The 27,258-nt window shown below is 42.7% G+C and overlaps 1 protein-coding gene across 4 annotated transcripts; it reads left to right on the top strand.

The window, feature by feature from the left end:
- Positions 1-27,258, top strand: LOC119814218 (activity dependent neuroprotector homeobox). 4 transcript variants are annotated; one of them, XM_038329704.1, is made up of 4 exons: positions 1-83; positions 17,406-17,518; positions 19,098-19,190; positions 22,029-27,258. In XM_038329704.1, the coding sequence occupies exons 2-4, from the start codon at positions 17,411-17,413 to the stop codon at positions 25,134-25,136; spliced, it is 3,309 nt and encodes a 1,102-aa protein (XP_038185632.1). In that variant the 5' UTR covers positions 1-83; positions 17,406-17,410; the 3' UTR covers positions 25,137-27,258. The 4 variants fall into 4 exon arrangements, with proteins under 4 accessions (XP_038185632.1, XP_038185631.1, XP_038185630.1 ...); XM_038329703.1 differs by lacking the exon at positions 1-83 and adding an exon at positions 1,363-2,061; XM_038329702.1 differs by lacking the exon at positions 1-83 and adding an exon at positions 3,424-3,548.

Here is a 27,258-nt window from a genome sequence, read left to right on the forward strand (position 1 = left end):
CGCCGCCATCGCCGTGCCGCCGCCCGCCCGCCGCCGGGCCCCGGAGCACGCCGGCCCCGCGCACGCCTCGAGGCCGAGCCAAGGTAAGCCTGCGGCCCTGCCCTGCCAGCCTCCGGCCCCGGGCGCGGTCATTGTACTCCGCGCGCACACACCGCTCTGGACCGGCCTCTGCCCTCCTGCAGCCCGACCCCCTTCTCCGCCCCGCGAGGCCGCCGGCCGCCCGAGGCTTTTGCGGCTGGTGGCATCTTCCCGCACCCCGCCCCCAGCAGTATCCCGCTCTCTTGTCCCCCCCCCCGAACTAATCCCCTCCCGCCCCTTCCCCCCACGCACGCCCCCAGCCCCCGGAACCTGCCTTCTGCCAGGTCTGCCCACCCTAGGCTTGGGGGGGAGGGGAAAAGCCCGGGGGGCGGGGAGTGCATGGCACGGAGTGAAAGTCTTTGCCACCCCAACAACATGCCAGCTTCCCTCCCATCCTACCAACCACAGTCCTTCACCAGCCCTGCTCTCAATCTCGGCCTCCTGGTCAGCACTGCCTCTTTAGAGCTTTTCTGAACCTCAACTTTGCAGTCAGAAAATGGAAATCCAGAAAGCCGCGAAAAGATGTTTGTCGAATGCAATGAATGGGGAGTAGTTCTTTGAGCACCCTCTTATTCGCCTCCTCTTTCCTCTGGGCTGCCTACCCTTCTCTCCTCCCACCCCCCAACCTGGATGCCTGTCTGGTAGAAAAGGCGCGATTGCTTCTCTTCCTCTTCTGTCTAAGATCGGGCTCTGGAGTCTAAAACCCATTTTAGCCTCGCTCCCTGCCACACACCCCAAGTATCTTCTCAATGATCTTCAGCCACTAGTTCCTCTGGACAGTTCTTGTCATAACCCCATTTCACAGACAAAGGCTTAGGAGGGAAAAAGAACCAGACTGTTTCCTGTGTTAGCCATTTTAATGCTGTCCAGCCCCAGACGCCCAGTTCCCATCCCTGATGTTTCTTGTGCCTGTGTCTTGAACCTTCAAAATGGTGTGTGTGTGGGGGGGTCTCTTGGATAGCTTTGTGCAGTTTCTTTATAAATCTGCATTGTTGCTTCTGGTTTATGGCCATGAAGAAAATATCAGCCCCCACCCAAAATGCACCGCAGCCAAGTCGGTTAAAGGCAGTGAGTGTTGGAGTCAGTAGGGGGCGCATTCTCTGCACCGGGTAAGGCTGCAGAGGGGGGGAAGGGCCCCAGAACTAGAACAGGATGTGCTTAACAGCGCCTTCTACAGACCACGCGAAAATGGGCCCAGCCAGACTTGCACTTAGTTGAGCTGACAGCAACATGGCGAAGGATTAAGTCTAAAGAGAGATTTTCTTTAAGAAAGTCACTTCAATGTTTGGAAAGTTCTTTTTTACTCTTTCCAAACTATTCACCCTCAAACTTTGGTTGCTGATCAGTCATCTTGGTGCACATCCTTAGTTCATAGGTTCCTTTTCTCAAGAATCCTTTCACCTTAAGGTTGGAATGTGTCGACTTCTCTTTCCTAGGCCAGATGGTAAAGGGGGTTGTTTAAAACCTGCAAGTAATGGGCTTGAAGTATCACTGGTCAGTCTAAATCTCTCCAACTCTTTTTGAGAGTGAAAAGTCATTCTTGAGAGGTTTTTAGGGGGGTGGTGAGGGATGGGTGTCATGATTTGCAAGGCTTTGTTGGTAAACATCAGGTCCCTATTGAGTTCTTCATTGTCCAACTTAGTAGAGTTGATTGCAAATTTTTGTTGCCTTCCAACTTCAGCCTTCCAGCAGTACATTATCTCAGAAGCCAACTGCCTTTGCAAGTGTTGACACCAGTCTTGGTGCACACCCACTTTTTTAGGGTGTGTGGATTTCTGTAGATTTTACTCCTGTTGTTATTTCCATAGGTGTGAGATGCACAGTACGAAACCTAGGCCCCAACTTTTACACCGTGATGCACAGGGTTGCACTTTTTGTACTGAACTGATAGGTGGCCTAGTGGTTATTCCCTGTACTGCCATTTTGAGGATCTGGACTCCGTTCCCCGCTTTGCTCTTTGGACTACATTGTCAATTCACACCGGTGGGTATATCATTTTGGAGGGTGGGGACTGCAGCATCTGGGAAGCCAGAGACTTCCTTCTTGGTCACCACTAAACCTACACTTAAAAAATTTCAGCTTAGCCACGTTCCTCAAGGAACCATTTAGAGCTGGTTGTAGTAGTAGGTCCTGAACATTTAAGAAATATGGCTCTTTTAAGAGAAAATTTTAACTTGATGGTGGCATTATAATCATTTGTGTTCTGCACTATTGGACACAGAGTTTTAAGTAACTAAACTCAAGACTTATTAAGCTTCTGAAAGCCTTAATTACTTGATTCAAAAGGACTGGGAAGAATGGATCATGAGTAGAGATGGAGACAGTCTGGTAGGACCCCTGGACTTGATCTGATTTCCATGCAACTTGTTCTTGCTTGGGACTTTTACAGTGGGTGTTGATACACCTGTGGCTGCTCTATTCTACTAGTACAAACCTCCTACATAGACATGCCAAGATAAATTTATGGGATTCCAAATGGATATATATGATACATAGTTAACAATTTAGTTCCTGAAGGTGATTTTTTTTTTCTTTGTTAGTTGCCAGCAGGTAACATTTTGCTGAGTGAAAAGGAGGTACCTTGCTGCCAGTATTGCTCTAAGAGACTGCATTGGATTCACACTACATTCATTTACTCATTTTTTGTATTTATGGGATCCAACATTAAATACAAATAGGCTTGTTAGGAATCTTGACATACTATATTAGTATTTGTTAGACATGTCATTTTGACCTGTAAGCTACTATTTGATAGCTACTTTTTTTTTTAAGGAATTATTTTTTATGTACATTGAGTTTGTGCCTGTGTGAGTGGTAGATCCCCCTGGATCTGGAATTACAGACAATTGTAAACTGCTATTGTGGTTGCTGCTGGGAATTGGACCTGGGTTCTTTAAAAGAACAACCAATACTCTTAACCTTGCTGAGCCATCTCTCCAGCCCTAGTTACCTAATTCTTAAAATGAATAATAATAAAATTTGCATATATGTTTGAAGACAAGTTTGCAGATGTGATTTTGTTCTTTCTAATAAGTGAAATACAGTGCTAGCCAGTATCCTTGTGGTAGTCATCTTTCCTTCAGAGAACCTTGTGAGCTGTGAGAATGTGTGTACTCTTCAGTTTGAGCAGTTAACTGGGTTTGACATGAAAAGGGGGGAAGGGCTGATACTGAGTTTGAAAGTGAAAATTTGTTTATAGAGGTGTGTGTGTGTGTGTGTGTGTGTTTTGTCTACATGTATTTATGTGCATTGTGTGCGTGCAGTGCCTGTGGAGACCAGAAGAGAGCAATGGATTCCCCTGGAACTGGAGTTACTGATGGTTGTGAGCTGCCGTGTGGGTGCTGGGAGTCGAACTTGGTCCTCTGCAACAGCAGCAGTGCGCTTAAGAGCTGAGCCATCTCTAGCCCAGTGAAAGCTGAATCTACGAACTAAGGATGTTCTGAACAGCTTCAGTTGACTAGAGTAGGAAAGTGAGTATTCTGTTTAATTTTCTTATCTTGATTTTTTCTGCTAGGTGTTGAAAATAACCAGATCTTAAATCTTGGTTCTCAAGACCTTGTATAGGAAATGCAGTCGATAGGGTTGTTGAAGTCATTGTTCGGTTTATAAAACACCCACATGGACTGATTTTGCTTAGATTTCTTTTTCTCCTTAAACCAAAGTCAGAAAAACAATTTTTGACAATGTTGAACGGATTTTGTTTCCACAAAAGCTTAAAAGTAATTGACCGAAAAGTTTAATTACTGAAAGTGTAGGTGTATACAGTATACCACAGATGAAACTGTTAACTTCCTTGTAGCAAATCTCTTAAATATCTGTTAAAAAGTATTCAGTCTTTAAAACACAAAAATATTCAAGAATTATGGTGGCTGATTATCTAAATGTTGACGTCTACAATGCAAATTCAGTTGTGAGAAGTTATAACTTGAGAAAATAGCTGGTTTATTATAAATGAAAAGGGGGCTAATATTTGGTAGTTAAAAGAATAAAAAAACGACAAATTTAAGTGATGTCTTTTTGGTGTGTCTTTTTTACATTATTGTAGTTGAAGCATTTTGAGTTCATTAATTGGGTGTATATGAATGTGTTCTTACCCAGCTAAAAAACAGTTGGGATTTTTTTTTTTTAAGAGTTGAGAATGATTGTCACGCTCAATACAAATAAAATATTTAAGTATTAGAAATGTGGTTTCTGGTAATTCTTAACATGACATAAAGAAAAATTAAAACTTTAATTTTTTAATACTAGAAGCTCATTTGTTGTTTTCCCCATCATGTCCTTGACTGTTTTATAGTAAGCTACTTGTTCAAGTCAAAACATGCATGTCATAAAGCCTCTTGTACTTTTTGGAAGCTAAAATACTTTACAGTAAGAGTTTAATTTTCATTGGCTTGCCCAGAATACATGTAGGGGGAAAGTTGCTCCCTAATGTGGATAATTTTAGTGAGACTGAAAGAATTTGACATTTTGTTGCTATTACATAAACTTGGAAGACTTTTCCCTAGGTTTTGTAAGGACTTGTGCTGTTGCCCCTGCAGCTAATGTCACATCCCTTGCTGAAGTTTGTATTGTTTTTCATGTTGTCAGTATGGAAGTGTGGTTTATGAAGTTACTATAAGCTAATGCTGGCTAACCAAATGGATACTTCAGTAGGGTTATTGACTTGTTTGCAAATTGACATTTCCTATCTTTTTGTGGAAACTCCCACTTAAGTAAGCCATCCAAGTCTTGCTCGGGCTTTGTGGCCATGGACTTTTGTTTACTTATCTTGTTCAGATAGAGGGTTAGCATTGTTGTTTTTGAGTGTCTTAGTGTTCCTCCCACCTGCCCTTTTCACGACCTACCTGCCTTTCTATCTTCCAATTTAGTGAGACTATATTCTGTCCCATTGTAAGGAAAGATTCTAACGTATTAGTCTGCTTCCTAAAATTAGTGGTGGCTACATCAGCTTGATTGTGCAGAGGATGTGTGGGGTGGGAAGGGTGGTCTCAGACAGAATGTAAGCTTCAGTTGTCGTCTTGTCAGTGAAAAGTGTAAGATGAGCACTTTACTGTTCAGGTTCCTTCGTCTCCACATGTGATCATAGTCCTTTGCCATTTGAGAGGTGCTCCCATGTTTCCTAGTGTTGCTCATCTTTCCCTTCCAAGACAGTTAGTTGGTAGAACAATCCTGGAACTTGGGAAGAAGATCACAAAGACCCAGAACTATGTTTGGGGAATAAGAAGAGTGCATAGACTTCGGGAAATAGCTTTTAAAGGAAGGCTGAATCTCTATACATCATGATACTTTCTCCTTAGGCTAGGGTATAGATTTGTAATTGACTCCTGGTGGGAGTTAGGTGTCAATTCTCATGTGACATGGCTGGTAGCTTTTGATAGGGATAGGGACCCATTACTCAATTTTAGAGTATAAGTAAGATTATATGGGGCTGGAGAGATGATGGTTCAGTGATTAAGGATATGTCCTCCTATAGAGAACCATGATGGAGGAGAGTCATCTGTCTATGTGTTACTTTCATTGGTTAATAAAGAAACTGCCTTGGCCCTTTAATAGGACAGAAAATTAGGTAGATGGAGTAGATAGAACAGAACTCTGGGAGAGAGAAGGCAGTCGCCATGCTTCTCTCCAAGACAGACGCAGGTTAAGATCTCTCCTGGTAAGCAACCACCTCGTGGTGCTACACAGATTATTAAATATGGGTTAAAGCAAGATGTGAGAATTAGCCAATAAAAGGCTAAAACTAATGGGCCAGGCAGTGTTTAAAAGAATACAGTTTCCATGTAATTATTTCAGGTAAAGCTAGCCGGGTGGTAGGACACAGCCCGCCACTCTATCTACAGAACCAGAGTTCCCAGCACCTTTGTCCTGGGCCTGGAAACCACCTGTAACTCCAGCTCCGGAGTATCCAACACCATCTGGTCTCCATCCTCACCCCCACACAGACACACATGAATACACAATTAAAAATAAGTAAAAAAGAGTGAAATGTAAATGTTTTATCAGTTTGGATTTCTAGTGTTTAAAAAACCATTCTTTGAACACTGTCTTTGTTTTTTAAGTAGAGAATCAAAGTTCTACTATGTGCAGCAACATAGTGAGCCACTGGCTCTGTCAGATGTCCAGGCCTGTGCTTGGAACACTTTAAGGCTATTTATTTATTGAATTTTTTATTTTACTTTATATGTCTGAGTGTTTTGTCTGTACATGTCTGAACCGTGTGTATGCCTGATGCCTGTGGAAGTTGGAAGGAGGATGTTGGATCCCCTGAAGCTGGAGTTATAGGTAGTTGTGAACTGTGGGTGGTGGGGATTCAACTTGGGTCCTAGAGGAGCCATAACTGCTGAGCCATCTCTCCAGCCAGTGCTTGGGACACTAGATGCTTCTGTAAGCTGTTGGCTTGTTGGCTGCTGTCAACTTACACCCATGGACTTACAAGGGTTCTGATTGACCAGATCACACCCCAGCGAGGGTCTGAGTGTGAGGTGTGTGGGTTGCAGTAGTGCTTCTGGAGTTAACCTGGCCAAGGTCTGAAAGGGGAGCTTGCTTAGATCCTGCTGCTTCCCCCATTGCTTTGGGTTGTCTGCTTCCTGCTTTCACTCTGCTGAGCGGTGACTTTGCTTAGAATCGCAGCTTTTGTCTTCTTCCAAACTCTACTGAGCCTGTGCTTCCTATGGGAGTCTATAATGTTCTCTCTGGTAGGAGCTGCTAACTGGAGAGCTTTGTGATTGGTCTCTTGAAACAATATACCAGGAAAACCTTACATGTGGTGCTATGCAGCTTCTATTTAAATTTTAAATTGCAGATGTGAATTCTGAGTAGATAGAGTTCTTACTCCTGTGAAAGGTGAGCTATGCTCTGGTGCAAAAAGTGTCCCAAATCATTAAAAACAGCAGGCACAAAAGGCAGATGAAGAGCCTCTGGTGGGGCCAGCAAGTGGTGTAAACTGCTGCATTCCAATAGTTTTTTTTTTGGGGGGGGGGGGCTGTCTTGAATTGCTAGCACTGCAGAATCCCTGTGTGTAATACATGGCTTTCCTATACTCTCAATACCCAGGAAGTAGGGGCAGGAGGATGGGAAGTTACTGGTCTTCCTCAGCTACATGAGAAGTTAAAGGCCATCCTGAGAAGTGCAAAATCCTGTCTCAAAAACACGCCTTGACTCTGAGGGGTAGTTTAGAAAAACAGCTTGATAGCATGGCAGAAAATAATTTCTCATTGCTGTGAAGTTATTCCTTGAGTGGTTTTGATAGATAAATTAAGGGTATTAAAATAACTTAGTCCCACAGCATTGAGATACAAGGATGCTTTGCTCTTGTGACGCTTGCTGTGCGTAGGTCAACTGAGTTTCAGATTGCTTTTTTTCAGGTTCCTCTTAAAGCAGGTTGTCACTATACTATACTGACAAGGAAGTGCCTCTAAGCCTGTGGAGCTCTTCACGAGCATCTGACTACTCTTGATATGTCCCTGCCTTGTACAGTCATGTTTACAATGAGATGGGTTGGGGCGCCTTCCCTCTCATGCACTAAGTCTAGGTACATCTCTTAATGTGCGTCCTCATCCAGATTTTCTTTTTAAAGATGATTTCACTGAGATGTCATCTTTTCAAATAAAATAATAGTTCTTAAATTGATGAGGGGCTAAGGGAAGACCTTGTTTCTCATCTTTCATATTGTCTCTGTTTCACTTTGTTCCTTGGTGGGAATATGAATCTTAAAAGTTACTTATTTCGGTGTGTGCAAAAGTTCCGTTAGATAAGCATTTGAAGTGCCACTGAATATTAAGACAAGAATGTGCTAACGTGAATGATTCAAATAAGTCTGCCTAAATTATTGCCAAAAAATACTAAAGTGTATTTGTGAGTACAGATGCATATTATACTGTCTACAGAGAGAAGTTACTATGGCCACTGCAGCTGGTTCTCAGGAATAAAATAGCCTTTCTACAAGGCTTTCTACAAGGTTATTAGAATTTTCAAAGTATCTGATCTGGCTTCAGGAAATAATGAGAACTGTTTTGGCCTGGCTTAATCCTGACATTTGAACAGTGGGATTGTGTGTGTTTTTCTTTTGATGCAGGGTCTCAACTGTATAGTCTTGGCTGGCTTCAAACTCAGAGATCCACTTGTCTCTTTCTCCTAACTGCTGGAATGAAGCTGTACACACCACACTGGGCAAAGATTTAGATTTTATTTTTAATGTGTTTGTCTGTATGTCTGTGAGCATATGCTACATTTCTGTGGGTGCCTGTAGAGTCTAGAAAAACACATCTGGTTCCATAAGTGCTAGGAACCAAACTTGAGTCCTGCAAGAGCTTAGATCGCTCTATCCAGCCCTGTCATATCACTTTAGGAAATAGACTTCTAAAGGCTAAGTGACATTTTTAGGGTCACAGAGCTAGTATGTGACAGAGCAAGGGACTCAGCACAGATCTGTTTGGCTCCTGAGTAGATTTTCAGTCACTCACTGCATTTTACCATCTTTTTTAGCAAATAGCAGCTTTATTAACAACCCTATCTCTCAAGAAGTTTGACGTTGAAGTCTATATATCAAACCAGGTATGTTTTGGTCTATCAACACAACTGTCCTACCGAAAGAGACAAAAGTTTTGATTCGAGACAAGTGTGCCTTTAATATCAGCAGAGTTGGAAGCCAGTCTGATCTATAAAGCAAGTTCCAGACCAGCTATGTATACGTAGAGACTGTCTCCAAAAAAAAAAGTTGTTTTATTTTTAAATTTTTGCTGTAAGTTGCACACCTGAAATAGTTCTGTGCCCTTCTTTTGCTGCACCCTCACTGTCTTACCTCACACTTAATGCACTGGTAGCTTCACAGACCTTTGAGAGACAAGTGAGTGAGTCGAATGGTCTTAACAATGCCTTGGGTGGTTCTCACGTCATCTAATTCTGGTATCACAAGACAACCAGACTGAAACTATTAAAGTGCCTTTAAAATGTCACTCCTTGAGTATTAGGAATATAACTTCGTCCTTGCCTGACTTGTCTAGGTTTAATCACACAAAAAAACCATGTTAGTGTGTTGGTGTATGTGGCTTTCTCTTTCCTGTAAGTAGACCTGGCACCAGACTGTAACCTCACATTCAGGGCCCCTATCTAATCATCAACCCACTTTTCCAACTTTGCCTTTGCAGGGTGGCCATTCAAACTTAGCGTAGGACTTGCTAGGACTTGGCTTCCCTGCCTCTGGCACCATGGCTATGCTCACTAGCTTGGAGGCAGGCCCCATCAGCAGCTGCTACTTCTGAAGATGTTTCTGACTAGCACCCCTTTTGCTGTTGGTGTCTGTGTGTGTCCTGTCTGTGAGCCTTGAGCGGGCAAGGCCTTGTTCATTTGGTCTGTTTCTTGAGCTCCTGTTTTGTAGCAGCCACTAATAATAGGTGGCAGGGATGTCAAGAATGTCTTTTTTAATGGGTGGTGTTTGTCTTGAATAAGGAAATGGTGTCTTATATCTTAGGTAGCTATTCTCAACCTGTGGGTCTCAACCCCATAAGGGGTCACATACCAGATATTTAAATTACAATTCATAACAGTAGCAAAATTACAATTATGAAGTAACAACGAAAAATTGAATGTTTAAAATCACCCGTGGTGATCATTTAAAATGAAAACTGCTAAGACGGCGGGCGTCGTTGTAATTTTGATAGCTGTTGATGTGAGGAGCAGGTTATCGCTAAGTAGTTTATCATTGGGTAGTTCCTTGGTATGCAGCAGTTGTGAGGGTCTGTGTACTAGAGAATGCTCCCGTTTCACTTTTCCCTTCTACTGAAGTTAAACTCCTGAAACTACTAGAAAGAAATGAAGAGTGAAATTTAAATTCAACACATGGGATTTTTCTGAGGGTTGTCTGTGCGAATTCACATGCTCAATTTTGCCTAACAAAAGCATGATCAAATTTGTAATCTCTCTTCTGAGGCAGAGGGCATTAAGGGCCTTCATTGTTAATGATATACTGCATTGCTCTTGGTGTCTAAAAGTAGAGCCAATTTGCCAAGAAAGCTGGCTAGGATATTTTGGGTTTTGTTTATTTGTTTAGTACTTAAAAGTTTTGGGGCCACCCAGACAGATTCATTTGCTTTATTTCTGCAAAGTAACTCAGTAACAGTGTTTAGAGTGTTTTGTATATGTGCCAAGATCTTCCTTCTAGATTGTATCCAGGATCTTGCTCTAGAGACTCATCCTATTCCAGAAACTCCTAATAGGTGTACAGTAATCACCTTTTTGACTAAGAGCCGTCAGTTATTCCCCTGGTTTTTGAACACCAACTACTGTTTAAAATTATCACCCTGGTCTACAGGGTGAATTCCAGGACAGCCTGAGCTACACAGAGAAACCCTATCTTCAAAAAAAAAAAAAAAAAAAATCTCCTTCAGTCTTCGAGTGCGTTGACACAAGTTTCTAATCCCAGCACTCGGGAGGCAAAAGAAGGTAGATCTCTGCATAGGAAGCCAGCCAGGGCTATGTGTATAATGTTGTTGTTGATGTTGGCCTTGAATTGTTTTGCTTTTAAGTGTTTATGTATTTTAAGTATATGAGTGCTCTATTTGTGTCCCTTTATGACAGAAGAGGGCATCAGATCCCATTATAGATGCTTGAGAGCCACCTTGTAGTTGTTGGGAATTGAACTCGGGAAGCTCTGGAAAAGCAGCCTTTACCTCTTAACCACTGACCATCTCAATGCCAGCCTTTTTTTAATGTGTGTTTGTCTGTATGTGTACCACATGCATGCAGTAATGTCCAGGCGAAGCCACTAGAAATTGTCCGTTGTTAGCCACTCAGTGTGGGTGCTAGAAACTGAAGCCTTGTCTTCTGCAAGAGCAGCAAGTATAGTTAACTGCTGACCCATCTCTGGTACTAGATTATTTCTTGTCTTTTGAGACCAGGTCAGATGTAGTCCAGGATGGACTTGAACTCCTGATGTTCTTGCCTTCACTTTTCAAATGCTGGGATTACAGGCATGTTCTCCCAAATAGATTATAAAAGGGAAAACATTATTGGGGTACAACACTTAGCCTATGCAATAATATGGGTCTAGTCTCTTAACACAAAAAAGAAAATTTAATGTGCATAAAAATCTGAAAGATTCTATATTGTGTTGTCATACCTTTGAATGATGTAAGGATTTTACTTTATATTTTGGGGTTTTGCTTTGGTAACAGCTTTCTCAGTTGTAGCATGCAGTTGAGTAGTTTAGTGATAGAAGACATTTGGTTTTTGAAAAGTTGTCATGTGCTTGGGGAGAGGGTGTAATGCTCAGTGGTAGAGTATAAGACACTGGATTTCAGCTGCCACTGAAGAAAAGAAAAGCTGTCAGGGCTACCATTTTCTGTTTCTGAAACAATAGCATTTTCTTCAAGATGGCTCATTCCTGAGACCCACTCTTAAAAGCCATTCTCTGACTGCCCATGTGTGCCCTACATACACAAGTTTAACTTTTTTTTTTTTTTTAAGAAAAGGAAAAGAAACTTCAGTGTCATTTACTTAGTGGCCATTAGCATCCTAGCTGATGTGAGAGCACACCTCACTGTGTCCTTGTTCTCTTTTGGGTGTTATGGGATCATCTAGCTGACCTTAGATGTGTGCAGATTCTTGATTGGACTCCTGGGTTTAGGGCTGGTGCAGCTGTGGCAGTGGTGTTTCTGGCACAGCACCTCAGGTCTGGTATTTTCTCTCCTAGTTACCTGTAAATGTGAGAAGTGGCTTTTGCCAAACATAGCTATTTTAGGAGCATTAATTTAAAGTAATATCTAGAATTAGTGTCGCTCTCTGTCACCTGCACTTGTCACATCCAGAGTAAGCAGTTCACATGGAGCCAACCAGGGAAATTGACAAATCTATTGAGGAATGACTTGAAGATCACTGAAGAGGTGACAAGGGTTGGCAAAAAGAATTGATCAGTTAGGTGGGAGAGGTAAAAAGAGGGAAATGTCTTTTATTTGAAAGTTCGAGGTCTAACAGTGGTTCTGAAAGCAGTACATTTATGTCATCACAGGCTTAAATACATTTGTTTATTGGGGGTGCCATGGCGCATGTGTGGAGGTCAGAGAATTGACTACAGGAGTGAGTTCTGTCTTTTTCCATCATGTGGGTCCCAGATTGAACACATCACCATGACGAGTATCTTTTTTTTTTTTTTTTTTTAAGCTGGCCAAACCAACTGGCTAGCCCTAGAAATTTTTCTTCACTTTTTAAATTTGTGTTTGTGGACATTTTGCTTGTATGGCTGCACTATATTGTTGTGCCTGGTGACCTCAGAAACCCTAAAAGGGCATCAGATCCCCTAGAACTGGGGTTACAGACAATTGTGAACTGCTGTGTGGGCGTTGGGAACCCCACCTGGGTCCTCTTTGAAAGCAACCTTTGAGCCGTCTCTCTAGCTCCTGGACTCTATTTAATCTGTCTTGTTGCAGTTTTATCTAATCAAGAACATTCTGCCCCTGGGTGGCCAGAATCAGTCACTGGTGGTTGCAGTAGAGAGGGGGATAGAGGAAAAGGTGTTAGAGCAGCTTCTGTAGGAGCACCTGAGGGCTCTCCCCATGCTGACAGGAAAGGGTGAACTGCTTCTAAGTGGTATGTGATTGCTTCCAAACTGAAAGGAGCCTTTTGATAGGGTGGCTTGCTAGATGTGAAATGTTCTGGCAAGGCTTTGTAGGGTTTATTTACAAAGAAAAAAGATACAAATACAGTGTGATGGCACATGCCTTTTGACCTAGCACTGGGGAGGCAGAGGCAGGTGGGTCTCTTGAGTTCAAGGACAGCCAGGGCTATGAAGAAAGACCCTATACAAGGTAAGTGCAAATATATAAGCCTTACTGGTATTTTAATTTAAACATAGGATTAGAAGGAAGTAAGGTATGGGGACTGGAGTGATGGCTCAACAACTAAGAGCACTGGCTGTTCTTCCAGAGGACATGAATTCCGTTCCCAGAACCCAGGTGGCAGCTTACAGACTACCTGTAACTTTACCTCCAGGGAATGCCAACATCCTCAAACAGACATGCATACATGCAAAACACATAAAAGTAAATTTAAAAAAAAATAGGGTATGTGTTCATTGCTTCAGATGCAGATCCTAGAGTAGTTTTAGTATTTTCTTTAGTGTAAGTGTATTATATCTGTGAAAATTAGAGTACAGATCTCAGGAGTGGGTTCTTTCATTGGTTCTAGGGATCAAACTCCAGTCCACAGGCTTGCACAGCAAGTGAGACATCTCACCCATGTGACCATGTTTTTTTGTTACTGTTTTTGTTTTGAGATTGCCTCTCTCATAACCTCTAGCTTGATATATTTAGCTGAAGCTAGCCTTGAATGCTTGCTCCAAGTGCTGAGATTATGGATATGCCTCACCACCAATTGTGGACTAAATTATTATATAGAGAAGTGTTAGATCCCTATGGCTAAGGTAGGAAGGTGTGTGTGTGTGTGTGTGTGAGAGAGAGAGAGAGAGAGAGAGAGAGAGAGAGAGAGAGAGAGAGAGAGAGAGAGAGAGAGAGAGACAGAGAGACAGAGAGACTACAGTGGGGAATGGCTAGTTGGCTATTATATTTACTGTTGCGATTGGAGTGTGTTCAGTTAGAGTTAGCTTGGATACTCAGAGGTCTGGAAACATCAAGAGTGCATATAGAGGGGGTTGGAGGGATGGCTCAGCGCTTAAAAGCCCTGTTTCCAGAGGTCCTGAGTTCAATTCCCAGCACCCACATGGTAGTCCCTTGGGATTTAGTTCCCTCGTTTGGTATGCAAATGTACATGCAGACAAAACCACCCATATACAGAAGTACATTTTTTTTTTTACTGCATATTGAAACAGGATGGCTTTAAGGGCACACTGTTGCATCCTCCGGGTTGCTTCAATGTAACCTGGACTGGTTGATTGATGATTTTTCTTGCTGTACTCAGACAAAATGTTTCCACCTGGTTGTAAAGGTTCCTTTGTTTGTTTTACTTGATGGAATTGTTTGTGGGTTGTTTGTTTGTGATGCAGAGAATTAAATCCATGGCTTCATGGACACTGTACAGCTGCTTTACTCTAGAGTTGCCAGCCCGTCTGTATTCTGTCATTTTGTTTTTGTTGTTTGATCTTCTGTAGTTCTAAAAATAAAGGTCATTGGTGCCATCTTGACTTGGTGGCTCTGCAGGGACCCTGATTTAGACAATCCCTACTAGTACTTCACATTCCTCTCCTGTCTGCAGACCTTTCCTTGAGCTAAACTGTCACTGTTGTTGGGTCGTTCTCCAGGTAGAAGCTGTAATTAGTCTCTCAGTTCATAGGTCCTGCTCAGTATTGCCCAGTACCGATACTGGATTATGGTCTTTGTCCCTGTACAGGGTTGGTCTACAGCTGGGCTGTCTTTTCTTTACCCTCTTGGCGTTTGAAGTAATTGCTTTTGATAAAGGGGGGGGGGGCAGAGAAGATCAGGCATACTATATTATTTACATGGTTTTAATTATATATAGCCTTAGGGGCAAGATGAATCTCAGATTTTCATTGCAGCCATTAGACTCTTGCTTTCTAATAAAACAAAAAAGTAGGAGTTTGACCTGGGTTAAACTGTGGTGTTCCTGCCCTCCTCTTCAGGTGTAGGTGAGATTGAGAAAGGGGTGTGACTCATTCATTCAAAATAAATTTAAATCATTCTCAGAAATTGATGTGAGCTGAGAGAGGTGGCACATGCCTTTCGTCCAGCACCCCAGAGGCAAGCAGGGTCTGAGCTGGAGGTCAGCCTATAACAGTGCATCTCTTCCAGTTAGTGTATGGCTGTGACTAAGACACTCGCATTGAACGTTCCCAAAATTATTTTATTAGCACCATGTTCTAACCAACTGAACTAACTGGTCTGCCCCTAAAATTATTATAGAATTTAGCAATTGAATTTATAAAGTGTTTTAATTTGGGTTGTTGGGACATTACTAGATGTTTTGACAAACTTCTCATCAATCCCATTTTTCCTTTGATTAATTCATTTCTGTGTTCCACTGCCTGTTGATTCTGCAAAGACTTGGGTGGCAACAAAGCTTAAGCACATTTGCTCTTATGTCTAGAAAGAGATGTGAGCACAGTGAGGAGACTGCTGCCTCGGGCATTTCCCTCTGCTTTCCAGCACACCCAGCTTTTGAGCACATTAACAGCTTTGTGTACTGTAGAGATGTTGCTCACCTGAGTCCTGACTGACAAGACATTTGTAGCAGGAGTTGTTCCAACTGAGGCTGAACAACAAAGCTTTGTGTAAAACCTGCTGCCTGAGGGCCTACTGTGTGCTCCCAGCAGCATGGCCTGCAAAGTTAGGGTGTCCTGGAAGTGATAGATGAACAAGAGTGCAGTTCTATTAGGCTGGACAATTTGCCATTTTAGTGCCTTGTGCTGAAAAGAGGGTCTCCTTGGTAAGGACCTGTTAGACCCTGCCAGCATAGCATACCGAAAAGCTGAGCAGGGCTTGGGGGCCGTTGATAGGTTGGGAGAGAGTACCACCACTCTGCTCCTCTGTACTGCAGGGATTTTGTTTTTTCTCTCTGTTTTCAAAATTCAGTCTCCTTGTTGAGGTTTCTAGTTCAAAAGGTGTTGCGGCTTGGGGGGTCCTTCTTACACATTTTTAAACAAAAAGTTAGATGGGTAGCATGAATAAATTCTGGAGCCAACTACTGATTTGAACTTATTCTTTTTTATTTTGTTATTTTATTTTTGGTCAAGGTGTCACTATGCCCGACTTGTTTCATTTAGAGTATTGGTGGTTTCTAGCTCATGATCCTCATGCCTTATCCATCTGAGTGCTAGGATTGGGGTTGCCAGTGTGTTATCAACTAACCCAGCCTGACCCTTTTGAGTACTTAAAGATAGTGGCCTGAGGAAAAACATAGGGGACCTTTGAGTCCTTTTTCATTGGGTTGGTATAAGGCTCAGGGAGTATGAAGGAGAAATAAATAGTAATTGTTGCCCTTCTGGGGAAGGACTGCTCACTCTAGTTCTGGTCTTCAACTTACAGGAGTTCATCTGGAGAATGATGAGGCTGGGGATGTTGCTTTTCAGTGACTGTTTTAATGTTGGGAGACCTGGCAAGCTTTGGGACTTGTGTACACGAACATCCCCAGGTTCAGGCTTGCGGCCAGTAAAGGTGATGGTTATGGTTAGAAAACTAAGATTTGTCAAGTTCCAACCGCTGGTGCTTTGGTGTGTGTGTTGTGTTTTTTGTTTATTTTGTTTTGTTTTGTTTGTTTTGTTTTGTTTTTGCTGACTTTGGTCTTAAAGCTACTTTATTCTGCAAAATTATGTTGAATTTAGACTAAACAGTTATGGTCATATTCAGAAACTTACAAAAATCTCACCTCAAATTGTACTAATTCAGTTTTCTAAAACACAAGTACTTTTTCTTTTTAAGAAACTTGGAAAATGGATCTCCATTTCTTTCTCCTTTTGTGTTTAGAACAGTCGAGCAACTTTTTTATTTCCTTACATGCTTCACACACACACTCACTCAACAAGCATTTTTGTTGTTGTTGTTTCTATTATGTATACAATATTCTGTCTGTGTGTATGCCTGCAGGCCAGAAGAGGGCACCAGACCCCATTACAGATGGTTGTGAGCCACCATGTGGTTGCTGGGAATTAAACTCAGGACCTTTGGTAGAGCAGGCAATGCTCTTAACCTCTGAGCCATCTCTCCAGCCCAAGCATTTTGTTTTTTAAGATATTCCAGAAAGCCTACAGCAGTCATCATGTGCTCTGAAGCCACAGCATGACTTTCCCCATCTAATATCTCGGCCATGGCCCATGTGAGCCCTTTGCCCCGGGTGTGTTGACACCTAAGGAGCAGATCACACCATCATTTGGAACTTCGATTTGAGGAGATAGAAACAGTCATTGAATGTCATGTTGCTTCTGTGAGAGTGTTGTTACCTTGACGTTTCAGAAAGCAAAAATCTTCCCTTCGGCGCTGTGCGGTACTGGGACACTGTGGTGTTCTGAGTGGCTTTCTAGGTTTGTAGGTCCAACATCACGAGGAGAAACACACTTGATTTGGCTTGAGATAGCTAACTGATGCTGTTTCATTCTCCCACTTCAAATTCATCTCTTAAAGGGTTGTTAAAGCCTAATCAGACTTGTGCGCCTAGATTCGTGGTAAAAAAAATGTCCTCTAACAAGATAGGAAAGGCTGACAAGCACTCACTTTTGCCTGCCTGCCTGCTTTAAGTGCTCCATAAACTAGATAAGTACATCTTCTCACCTGAAGGAGCCAGGGTTTGGGATCCTGTCATCAGTGGAATTAGTAACTTTGACAAGTTGTTCATGTTTTGACTTTGACTTAAATTTTTTTCTCCAATAGAAACTATGTTCCAACTTCCTGTCAACAATCTTGGCAGTTTAAGAAAAGCCCGGAAAACTGTGAAAAAAATACTTAGTGACATTGGGTTGGAATACTGTAAAGAACATATAGAAGTAAGTAGCATGCCATTTTTAAATTTTAATGTGACTCAGCTTCTGATCCGTTACTGTGTCCATGGGCAAGATGTTCACTGTTAGATGTGAGGGTGAATTTAACTGCACTTTCAGCTTCACCAAAACCTTCTTATTTAGTAGAGCTTACTCCCTTTCCTGAAAGTATGTTCATCTTTGCATCCTGAGGCAAAAACAGTTACAGCGTGGAAAATATACACAGACAGTGCAAGAGGTGCTTTAAAACTATATATGAACTTGGTCCTTGAAATAACCTCAGGGAACTCTAGGAATTCTTATCTCCAGTCTATGAAATGGGGATTGGAAGCAGTGATTTCAGGCTCACAGTTAGGGAAGAGGCATTGGGGACTGCAGAGCCTGTTTTCCTTCTCATATGCCTGGGTGTTTCCATTGACCTGACTGTTGAGGCACGGTTGTCTAGGTGTTTGTCATCTCTTTCCTTAGGATTTGGCATTTGTCAGCCTTCTGACCCATCAAAGACTTATCTTGCCCTTGTGTAGCAGTTTGGCCTTTCCAGACTGTTCCCTAGCCTTTTTATTCTGAGCTTTTTTCAAGCCCCATGGGATAGACAGAGGCGTCTCCTCCTTTTCCAGGTCACCTTGCTACAGATCTTACAGTTAGTTGGACCCAACCTCCAACTGAAGCGTTTAAAGCGATTTCCCCCCACAGTTTAGGTTTCTACTTGGCCAGACTAACGTGGCCTTGCTTAGCCATTTATCCCACTGCCCAGCACAATGCTTGGCATGGAACAACTGCTAAGGACACAGGTCGGGTAGAATTGATAGATAGACATTTCATTCATGAACAAGGTCTCTTCTCCTGAATCCCACTCAGAGTAGTCAGGGGTGTATCCTGGAAACCAAAGCTTTTCAAAAATGGGCTTCTAGTGATTTGTTCCAGGGTGGAAGTAACTCTTCAGAGACACATGGATCTGTACTTGGGAGTGGGTGAAACCTTTCCAAATAAATATGCAAATAGTCAAGTATCTTTCCTATCCTGTACTGGGTTTGCTCCTCCCGCTAGAGCTAGTAGGTACTCTGAAGTTTGCACGTGTTTAACTTTCTACCAACAGCTGTGAACCATTCACGCTGCTTTCTTCTTAGTCATGTGGGGATTTCACATTATAGTGTAAATTGAACGGCATGTTGCTTACTTTCTTGGTTTAAAAATCTGAATTTTCTTCTAGATCCACCCTTCCTTCCATTTATTTATTTATTGATTTGCTTGTTTGTTTGTGTTGCCAAGCTAGACTCTTGCTCCTCCAGAGCTATTAGCATATGCCCCTCCTCCACCCAGTGTTGTGGCTGGTGAGTTATGTGGTTAATGGAGCTGCTATAGGGCTAGAGCCTTCCCATCTGCACTTGGGCAGTTCCTCTGGAATCCTGGCCATGTGCCTTTCTCATTTGTTGAGCCTCGCCCCACAGCATTAGTTCTCAGTGGTTGACCCTCCTGTGCCCTCCACACTGGTTAAAGAGGTAGAATTTAGGTGTCAAGTCAGGTTGGGCTTGATACCATTATGGTTTTGTTTTTTTTTTTTTAATTTCTCTCACTGTTTTTCTAGGATTTTAAACAGTTTGAACCTAATGACTTTTATTTGAAAAACACTACATGGGAGGATGTAGGACTGTGGGACCCTTCACTTACAAAAAATCAGGTAAGTCTCCTAGGAATGTCCATTTCCCACTTGAGCCTTTCATAGTAACAGCTCTGACCGGGCAGTGGCCTACCCTGGAAAATGAATAGTACCACGGGCATCCCATTTTCCTGAGTATGAGACCCCTGAGGCGTCACTTGTTGCTGGACAGAAACTTCAAGCTAAAAGAATGAACAGAAATTTTGTTTCTTAAATTTCTAAAGTTGGAACCAAGGCTGGAGCTCAGTAGTTGGAGCATTCCCTTGAAGGGGCGTGGTCGTGGTCGATTGGCAATTATGATTAACCAGACTAGCTTTAATATATAATATTCAGCTTTAATAAAGGAAAGAGAAGGGAACTTACAAAAGCCAAGGTTCCAGCGAGGAGCCCAGGGAAACAAAGAGACAAAACAAACAAAACACGGATCTTTTAAAGGTATTTTGTGCCCCGAGGGGTCACGCCCCTCAGACAAGGGATTGGTCAGCTTCCCCAACATTCCCTGTCCTGTACAAAACCTTGGTTTTGATCTCCAGCCCCACATAAACCAGATATGGCAGCACATGCCTCTAATTCCATTGCTTGAGGGGTGAAGGCAGGATCAAAAGGTCAGGGGCATTCTGTGTAACAAATTTGAGACCATCCTGGGCAAATAAGATCATGTCTCAAAAAAAACTAAAATAGCAAAGTTGGAGAACCTCTGGTATATGAGTTTCCCTCCATGGCGCCTTCCTGCTTCTATTTCTAAGGAACACTCTTCAGCATTGTGTGTGCAGCCACCCACCTGCTGTCCTATCTCTGTTGCTGCCCTTGCTTCCTAGAGAAAAGTCAAGATCAGTGTTTTTGTTTCATTGTTGTTTGAGACAACTTTTCTTTGTAGCCCTAACTGCCCTGTAACTCACTCTGTAGACTAGGCTGGCCTCTGATTTAGATAGCCGCCTGCCTCTGCCTCCTGAGTAATAGGATTAGAGGCATTTGGCATCACTGCTGGGTTACACTCAGCCTTCTATTTACACTTCTTTATCCCTCTGATGACACCTCATTTTTATAAGGTGATGTAGTAGGTGATCCCCTAGAATGGCAGTGACATTTTTTGTACCTTTGCATTCAGGATAGTAACTGATGCCGGTGTGTCCATAATTAAGATGTGATAATAGGCCAGGCGGAGATGGCACACAACTTTAATCCCAGCACTCAGGAGGCAGAGGCAGGCAGATCTCTGTGAGCTTGGCTTGTGAGTGAGCTCCAGGACAGACAGAACTGTTATACAGAGAAACCCTGTTTCGAAAAAGAAAATATGATAATAGTATTGTAAATGGTACTTCTGTTCATGGAGAAAAGTGTATTTGAATTCCCTTTCTAATTCTGTACTTTGTGCTTTTGAACTCTACTTAATGCCCTACGGAGAGCTGCTGAGCAGCCTTCTTAAGAGAAGGCCTTCCTAGATAATGTTTGGTTTTGAGGGCAGGGTCTCTCTAACCTGGGCTATACTGGACTCAGAAATGCACCTGTCTCTGCCTTTAGGACTGGGATTAAAGACATACACCACTACATCACCTGAGGAGCTTTGAAAGAATGCAGAGAAACTCCTTTTGGTTCAAAACAGTTCATGAAACACACACACAAGAAAAGATGACTGCTTATCATGTATATATTTACCTATTTGAAATCTTAATTCTGAAAACTGATCCCTAATGTCAGTTTCGTCTGTAGTACACCATGACTTCTGAACACTCTGCTGTCTGTCTATAAGACAATCTCCAGATAACTTCTTAGCTGAATTAAAGCAGTTGCTAATTAATTCATTGGCCATTTATTTGTTGGTTGGTTGGTGTTTTTTGATAGAGTTTTCTCTTTGTATCCCTGGCTGTCCTGGCACTGTCCTGACCAGGCTGGCCTCTAACTCAAAGATCCACTTGCCTCTCTGCCTCCCCAGTGCTCGTATGAAAAGCACACACCACCATAATCTGATTTTTCATTGGCATTTTTGAAGGGGAAAAAAAAAGTTTTGATGTGTTTTGCTTTAATATGTATTTGTGTGCTGTGTACATGCTTGCTGCCCTCGTGTCAGAAGAGAACATTGTGAAACTGCATGAACTACCTTGTATTTGCTGGGAATCAAGCCCAGATCCCCTGTGAAAGCAACCAGTGCTCTTAACCACTGAACTGTCTCTCCAGCCCTTATTGGCCTTTTTGAAGCTGCTCGGCCAGAGAAGAAGTAGAAAGAGGCCAGTGTTTCCAGTCTGGAGCCTTTTGATCCACACCGAAGTCTAAATTCACTCACTGTGCTTTAGATCGGAGAAAAAACTGGAGGGATTTTTTGTTGTTTTTTTTTTGTTTTGTTTTGTTTTTTTAATGAAAATTGTTGGATGGTGGGAAAGAGAAGAGTATACCTGTGTTGCTTATAAAGGTATATGGACCTATGAGTTCCCGTGTCTGAAGCCTGAGCAGATTTCTGAACCACAAAATGAGGGGTTTACATGGTTTTATACTGGTTGTTTTTAGCGATAGAATATTTTTTTCTTGAAACTTATTTTGTTTTTGTTTTGTTTTGTTTTTATTGCCTTTGACATCTCTCCAAAACCAGCCAGCAAATATGACTAGCCATTTTTAGAGGATTGACAAGAACTTAGCACTGAGTTCTAATTTACACAGGGACACAAATAAAGGTATTTGGTTCAAAATGCACCTGAGTTCTTGAGTTTCTCTTTCTAGTTTTCTGGCAGGAGAAACCTCTAAAAATCATTGCCTTGAAGAATTTCTGGGAATGCCTAGGGGGAGGTGCCTAAAACTTATAAATACCTACCTCAAGTGGCTTTCTCATTCTGGTTTTTATTTTGTTTTGTTTCGTTTATTTTTTAGGACTATCGGACAAAACCTTTTTGCTGCAGTGCTTGTCCGTTTTCCTCAAAATTCTTCTCTGCCTACAAAAGTCATTTCCGGAATGTTCATAGTGAAGACTTTGAAAATAGGATTCTCCTTAATTGCCCTTACTGTACCTTCAATGCAGATAAAAAGACTTTGGAAACACACATTAAAATATTTCATGCTCCAAACTCCAGCGCACCGAGTAGCAGCCTCAGCACTTTCAAAGATAAAAACAAAAACGATGGCCTTAAACCTAAGCAGGCTGACAGTGTAGAGCAAGCCGTGTATTACTGCAAGAAGTGCACTTACCGAGACCCTCTCTATGAGATTGTCAGGAAGCACATCTACAGGGAACATTTTCAGCATGTAGCAGCACCGTACATAGCAAAGGCAGGAGAAAAATCACTCAATGGTGCTGTCCCCCTGGGTGCAAATGCCCGAGAAGAGTGTAACATCCACTGCAAGCGATGCCTTTTCATGCCCAAGTCCTATGAAGCTTTGGTACAGCATGTCATTGAGGACCATGAACGGATAGGCTATCAGGTCACTGCCATGATTGGGCACACAAATGTTGTAGTTCCCCGGGCCAAACCCTTGATGCTGATTGCTCCCAAACCTCAAGAGAAAAAGGGCATGGGACTGCCACCAAGAATCAGTTCCCTTGCTTCTGGAAATGTCCGGTCTTTGCCATCACAGCAGATGGTGAATCGATTGTCAATACCAAAGCCTAACTTAAACTCAGCAGGAGTCAATATGATGTCCAATGTTCACCTGCAGCAAAACAACTATGGAGTCAAATCTGTAGGCCAGAGCTATGGTGTTGGCCAGTCAGTGAGACTGGGTCTAGGTGGCAATGCTCCAGTTTCCATCCCTCAGCAGTCTCAGTCTGTGAAACAGTTACTTCCCAGTGGAAATGGGAGGTCGTATGGGCTTGGTGCTGAGCAGAGGCCCCCAGCAGCGGCCAGGTACTCCTTGCAGACTGCCAGTACCACCTCTCTACCCCCGGGCCAGGTGAAGTCTCCCTCTGTGTCTCAGTCACAGGCTTCTAGAGTATTAGGTCAATCCGGTTCTAAACCTCCACCAGCAGCCACAGGCCCTCCTCCAAGCAACCATTGTGCTACTCAGAAATGGAAAATATGTACAATCTGTAACGAGCTTTTTCCAGAGAATGTCTATAGTGTTCACTTTGAAAAGGAACATAAAGCTGAGAAAGTCCCAGCAGTAGCTAACTACATTATGAAAATACACAATTTTACTAGCAAATGCCTCTACTGTAATCGCTATTTGCCCACAGATACCCTGCTCAACCATATGTTAATTCATGGTCTGTCTTGTCCATATTGCCGCTCAACCTTCAATGATGTGGAAAAGATGGCAGCACACATGCGAATGGTTCACATTGATGAAGAGATGGGACCTAAAACCGATTCTACTTTGAGCTTTGATTTGACATTGCAACAGGGGAGTCATACCAACATCCATCTTCTGGTGACCACATACAACCTGAGGGATGCCCCAGCCGAATCAGTTGCTTACCATGCCCAAAATAATGCCCCGGTTCCTCCAAAGCCACAGCCAAAAGTTCAGGAAAAAGCAGATGTCCCTGTTAAAAGTTCACCTCAAGCTGCAGTGCCCTATAAAAAAGATGTTGGGAAAACCCTTTGCCCTCTTTGCTTTTCAATCCTAAAAGGACCCATATCTGATGCACTTGCACATCATTTACGAGAAAGACACCAAGTTATTCAGACAGTTCATCCAGTTGAGAAAAAGCTAACCTACAAATGTATCCATTGCCTTGGTGTGTATACTAGCAACATGACAGCCTCAACTATCACCCTGCATCTAGTCCACTGCAGGGGTGTTGGAAAAACCCAGAATGGCCAGGACAAAACAAACGCGCCTTCTCGGCTCAATCAGTCTCCAGGCCTGGCTCCTGTGAAGCGCACCTATGAACCCGTGGAGTTTCCTCTGCTAAAAAAGCGAAAGCTGGAGGATGACAGTGATTCTCCCAGCTGCTTTGAAGAGAAGCCTGAAGAGCCTGTTGTTTTAGCTTTAGACCCCAAGGGTCATGAAGATGATTCTTACGAAGCTAGGAAAAGCTTCCTCACAAAATATTTCAACAAACAGCCCTATCCCACCAGGAGAGAAATTGAGAAATTAGCCGCCAGTCTGTGGCTGTGGAAGAGTGACATTGCTTCCCATTTCAGTAACAAGAGAAAGAAGTGTGTGCGTGACTGTGAGAAGTACAAGCCCGGTGTGCTGCTAGGCTTTAACATGAAAGAATTAAATAAAGTCAAACACGAGATGGACTTTGATGCTGAGTGGCTATTTGAAAATCATGACGAGAAGGACTCAAGAGTCAATGCTAGTAAGACTGCTGACAAAAAGCTTAGCCTTGGGAAGGAAGACGACAGCTTCTCAGATAGTTTTGAGCATTTAGAAGAAGAATCCAATGGAAGCCACAGCCCTTTTGACCCTGTCTTTGAAGTTGAGCCTAAAATTCCTAGTGATAATCCAGAGGAGCATGTACCGAAGGTCATTCCTGAGGATGCTTTGGAATCTGAGAAGCTAGACCAAAAAGAGGAGGATGGTTCAAAATATGAAACTATCCATTTGACTGAGGAGCCAACCAAACTAATGCATGATGCCTCTGACAGTGAGGTAGACCAAGATGATGTAGTTGAGTGGAAAGATGGTGCTTCACCATCTGAGAGTGGGCCTGGTTCCCAACAGATCTCTGACTTTGAGGATAACACATGTGAAATGAAACCAGGAACCTGGTCTGATGAGTCTTCCCAGAGTGAAGATGCAAGGAGCAGTAAGCCAGCTGCCAAAAAAAAGGCTACGGTGCAAGATGACACAGAGCAGTTGAAATGGAAGAATAGTTCCTATGGAAAAGTTGAAGGGTTTTGGTCCAAGGACCAGTCACAGTGGGAAAATGCATCTGAGAATGCAGAGCGCTTACCAAACCCACAGATTGAGTGGCAGAATAGCACAATTGACAGTGAGGATGGGGAGCATTTTGACAGCATGACTGACGGAGTTGCTGATCCCATGCATGGCAGCTTAACTGGAGTAAAACTGAGCAGCCAGCAAGCCTGAGGGGCCTGACACACCCCAGCACATGGGCCATGTTGCATCTTGGACCTCTGTTCTGATTGCAGAGCTGTCTTTTAACTGGCACTGCCTTGCAAGGACTGGTCAGTCAGGCTGTTGGGGACATATGACCACTACAGTCCCAGTGGTTATTTCTATGTCTATGACATGTAATTGGTTGATCTTGCTTCAGACCCTTCTCTGGTAGATTCAGTGATGAAGTGTGAAAAACCAATAAGCTGGTGGCTCATGAATGCTCACAGGGAAAAGCAGTTCATTGTTTGCTTTTCCAGTATTCCTTTCCCTTGGTAAGATGTTTGGTTGGATGTCCTGGGAAAGCCTTACCCTGATCACATTGTAGTGCAGGGCGGGTATACATGCTACCAGTCCAGTGTGTCTAGTAGACTTGGGAACATGGACCTTTTTTCATGTATTCATTCTGAATAGTTGAAATGTATATTTGTACAGTCTTTTAGACCTCAAGTGATGCTTATGACACTGTTACTGTGTGCCCGTCATAGATTGGTTTTTAGTGTTGCCCTTGCTGTGTGATAAATGCTATATCTAGTTTACCTAGCAGAAGCTTGACCCTGCAATAGTATGGACCTTTGGACAGACTTAGTTTTTGCACATAACCTTGTACAATCTTGCAACAGAGGCCAGCCACATAAGATATATATATCTGGACTCTCCTGTATTATAGGATTTTGGGTTTTTTTTTTTTTTTTTTTTCTGAGTATCCTTGACATTACAGTTGTCAAAACTGATATTTCAGATCTCTTTCTGAGACCTTTTAAGCTAAAATAACATGCAAGAATTGATTTTACAGCTACTAATTTTGACACCTTTTAGATCTGTAAGAGTGTTGTGTCAGCAGCAAGCACGGTTGAGTGCTACATTTGGGATATTTAGTTTCCTCTTTAGTTGAGCACCGCTGGGTGTATTCATTTATACCATCTAATATATGACACACTGTTGTAGTATGTATGATTTTGTGGTCTTTATTTCCCTTTGTATTCATTTTAAGCATCTAAATAAATTGCTGTATTGTGCTTAATGTAAATATTTGCTTTTATTACACAAGACAGCCCTGTGTGTCCATTACATCTTATGCTGTTTGATGCCCCAGCACCCTGACTGAGTAGAGATGGAAGCCACGCTTACGAAGAAAACTTGTGGGAAACCACGATCTGTCATTTGCCTAAAGCATGCTCTCTCTCCAGGTACCAGCTACAAATTGTTTTCATGCGTGTGTATGTTTCCTTTTGCTGCAAAAGTAAACATCCTTGAGGTTTTCTGTTCCCCTTTGATAAGGAGCAAAACTTGGGTCTATGTAAATGTCGATGGTGGCAGATATCAGTATGTTGGCTTCTCGTGGTCTTTCTTCCCTGCATACCGTTCATTCCCGCCTTATGGCAACAGTTGTACCAAACAGGCAACTGCTTTGCCTCTGGAGTCCTTTGACCATTTTGCTCTGAAAAGAAAGATTGGATAGCACACATTTGAGGGCACTGGCACTGAAGGAGCTGGCAGATTTACTGCGCAGGGAATTCCAAGAACAGGCTAAATTCAGAATGCAGTAAGGAGGCAGAAGTGGCCTATCATTTAGGGTAGAACTTTTCTCCATACTGGGGTAGGTCAACCATCTCTCAGCAACATTGCCTTAGAGAACTCAGGCTACCTTCCAGGACTCCTGAATCTCTTTCCAAGAAAAGCTTTTAGTAGAGGAAATGTACAATTCTAGCACGAGCTTTCTGAAATCAGTCTTGCCAGGATACATTATGAATGTGTGCAACAACTATGGTTCAGGGAGTATTACTTCATCACTACATGCTACAGACACCCAGTCAGAAACACCATCTGGTATTTAAGCCACCTCCCACTTCTGGGAATTTAGCCTAAAATGTGCAAGGAACACTAATGAGATGGTTGCAGGTAGCATGGAGTGAGGTCGGGCTTGTCCTGTCTGGACATCATAGCTGAGTTCTGGTGCTGCCTTGCCAGGTGGGTGGATGGGTGTGAGACCTCCAGCACCAAAAGGGTTTAGCCACCATGATGGAAATGGGTTCCCAGGTGGAAATGATGCCGAAGCTCTGAATGTGTCTCAATAAAAGCCATTTTGAAAGAA

The sequence above is a fragment of the Arvicola amphibius genome, chromosome 5, assembly GCF_903992535.2.
Source record: "Arvicola amphibius chromosome 5, mArvAmp1.2, whole genome shotgun sequence".
Lineage (NCBI taxonomy): Eukaryota > Metazoa > Chordata > Mammalia > Rodentia > Cricetidae > Arvicola > Arvicola amphibius.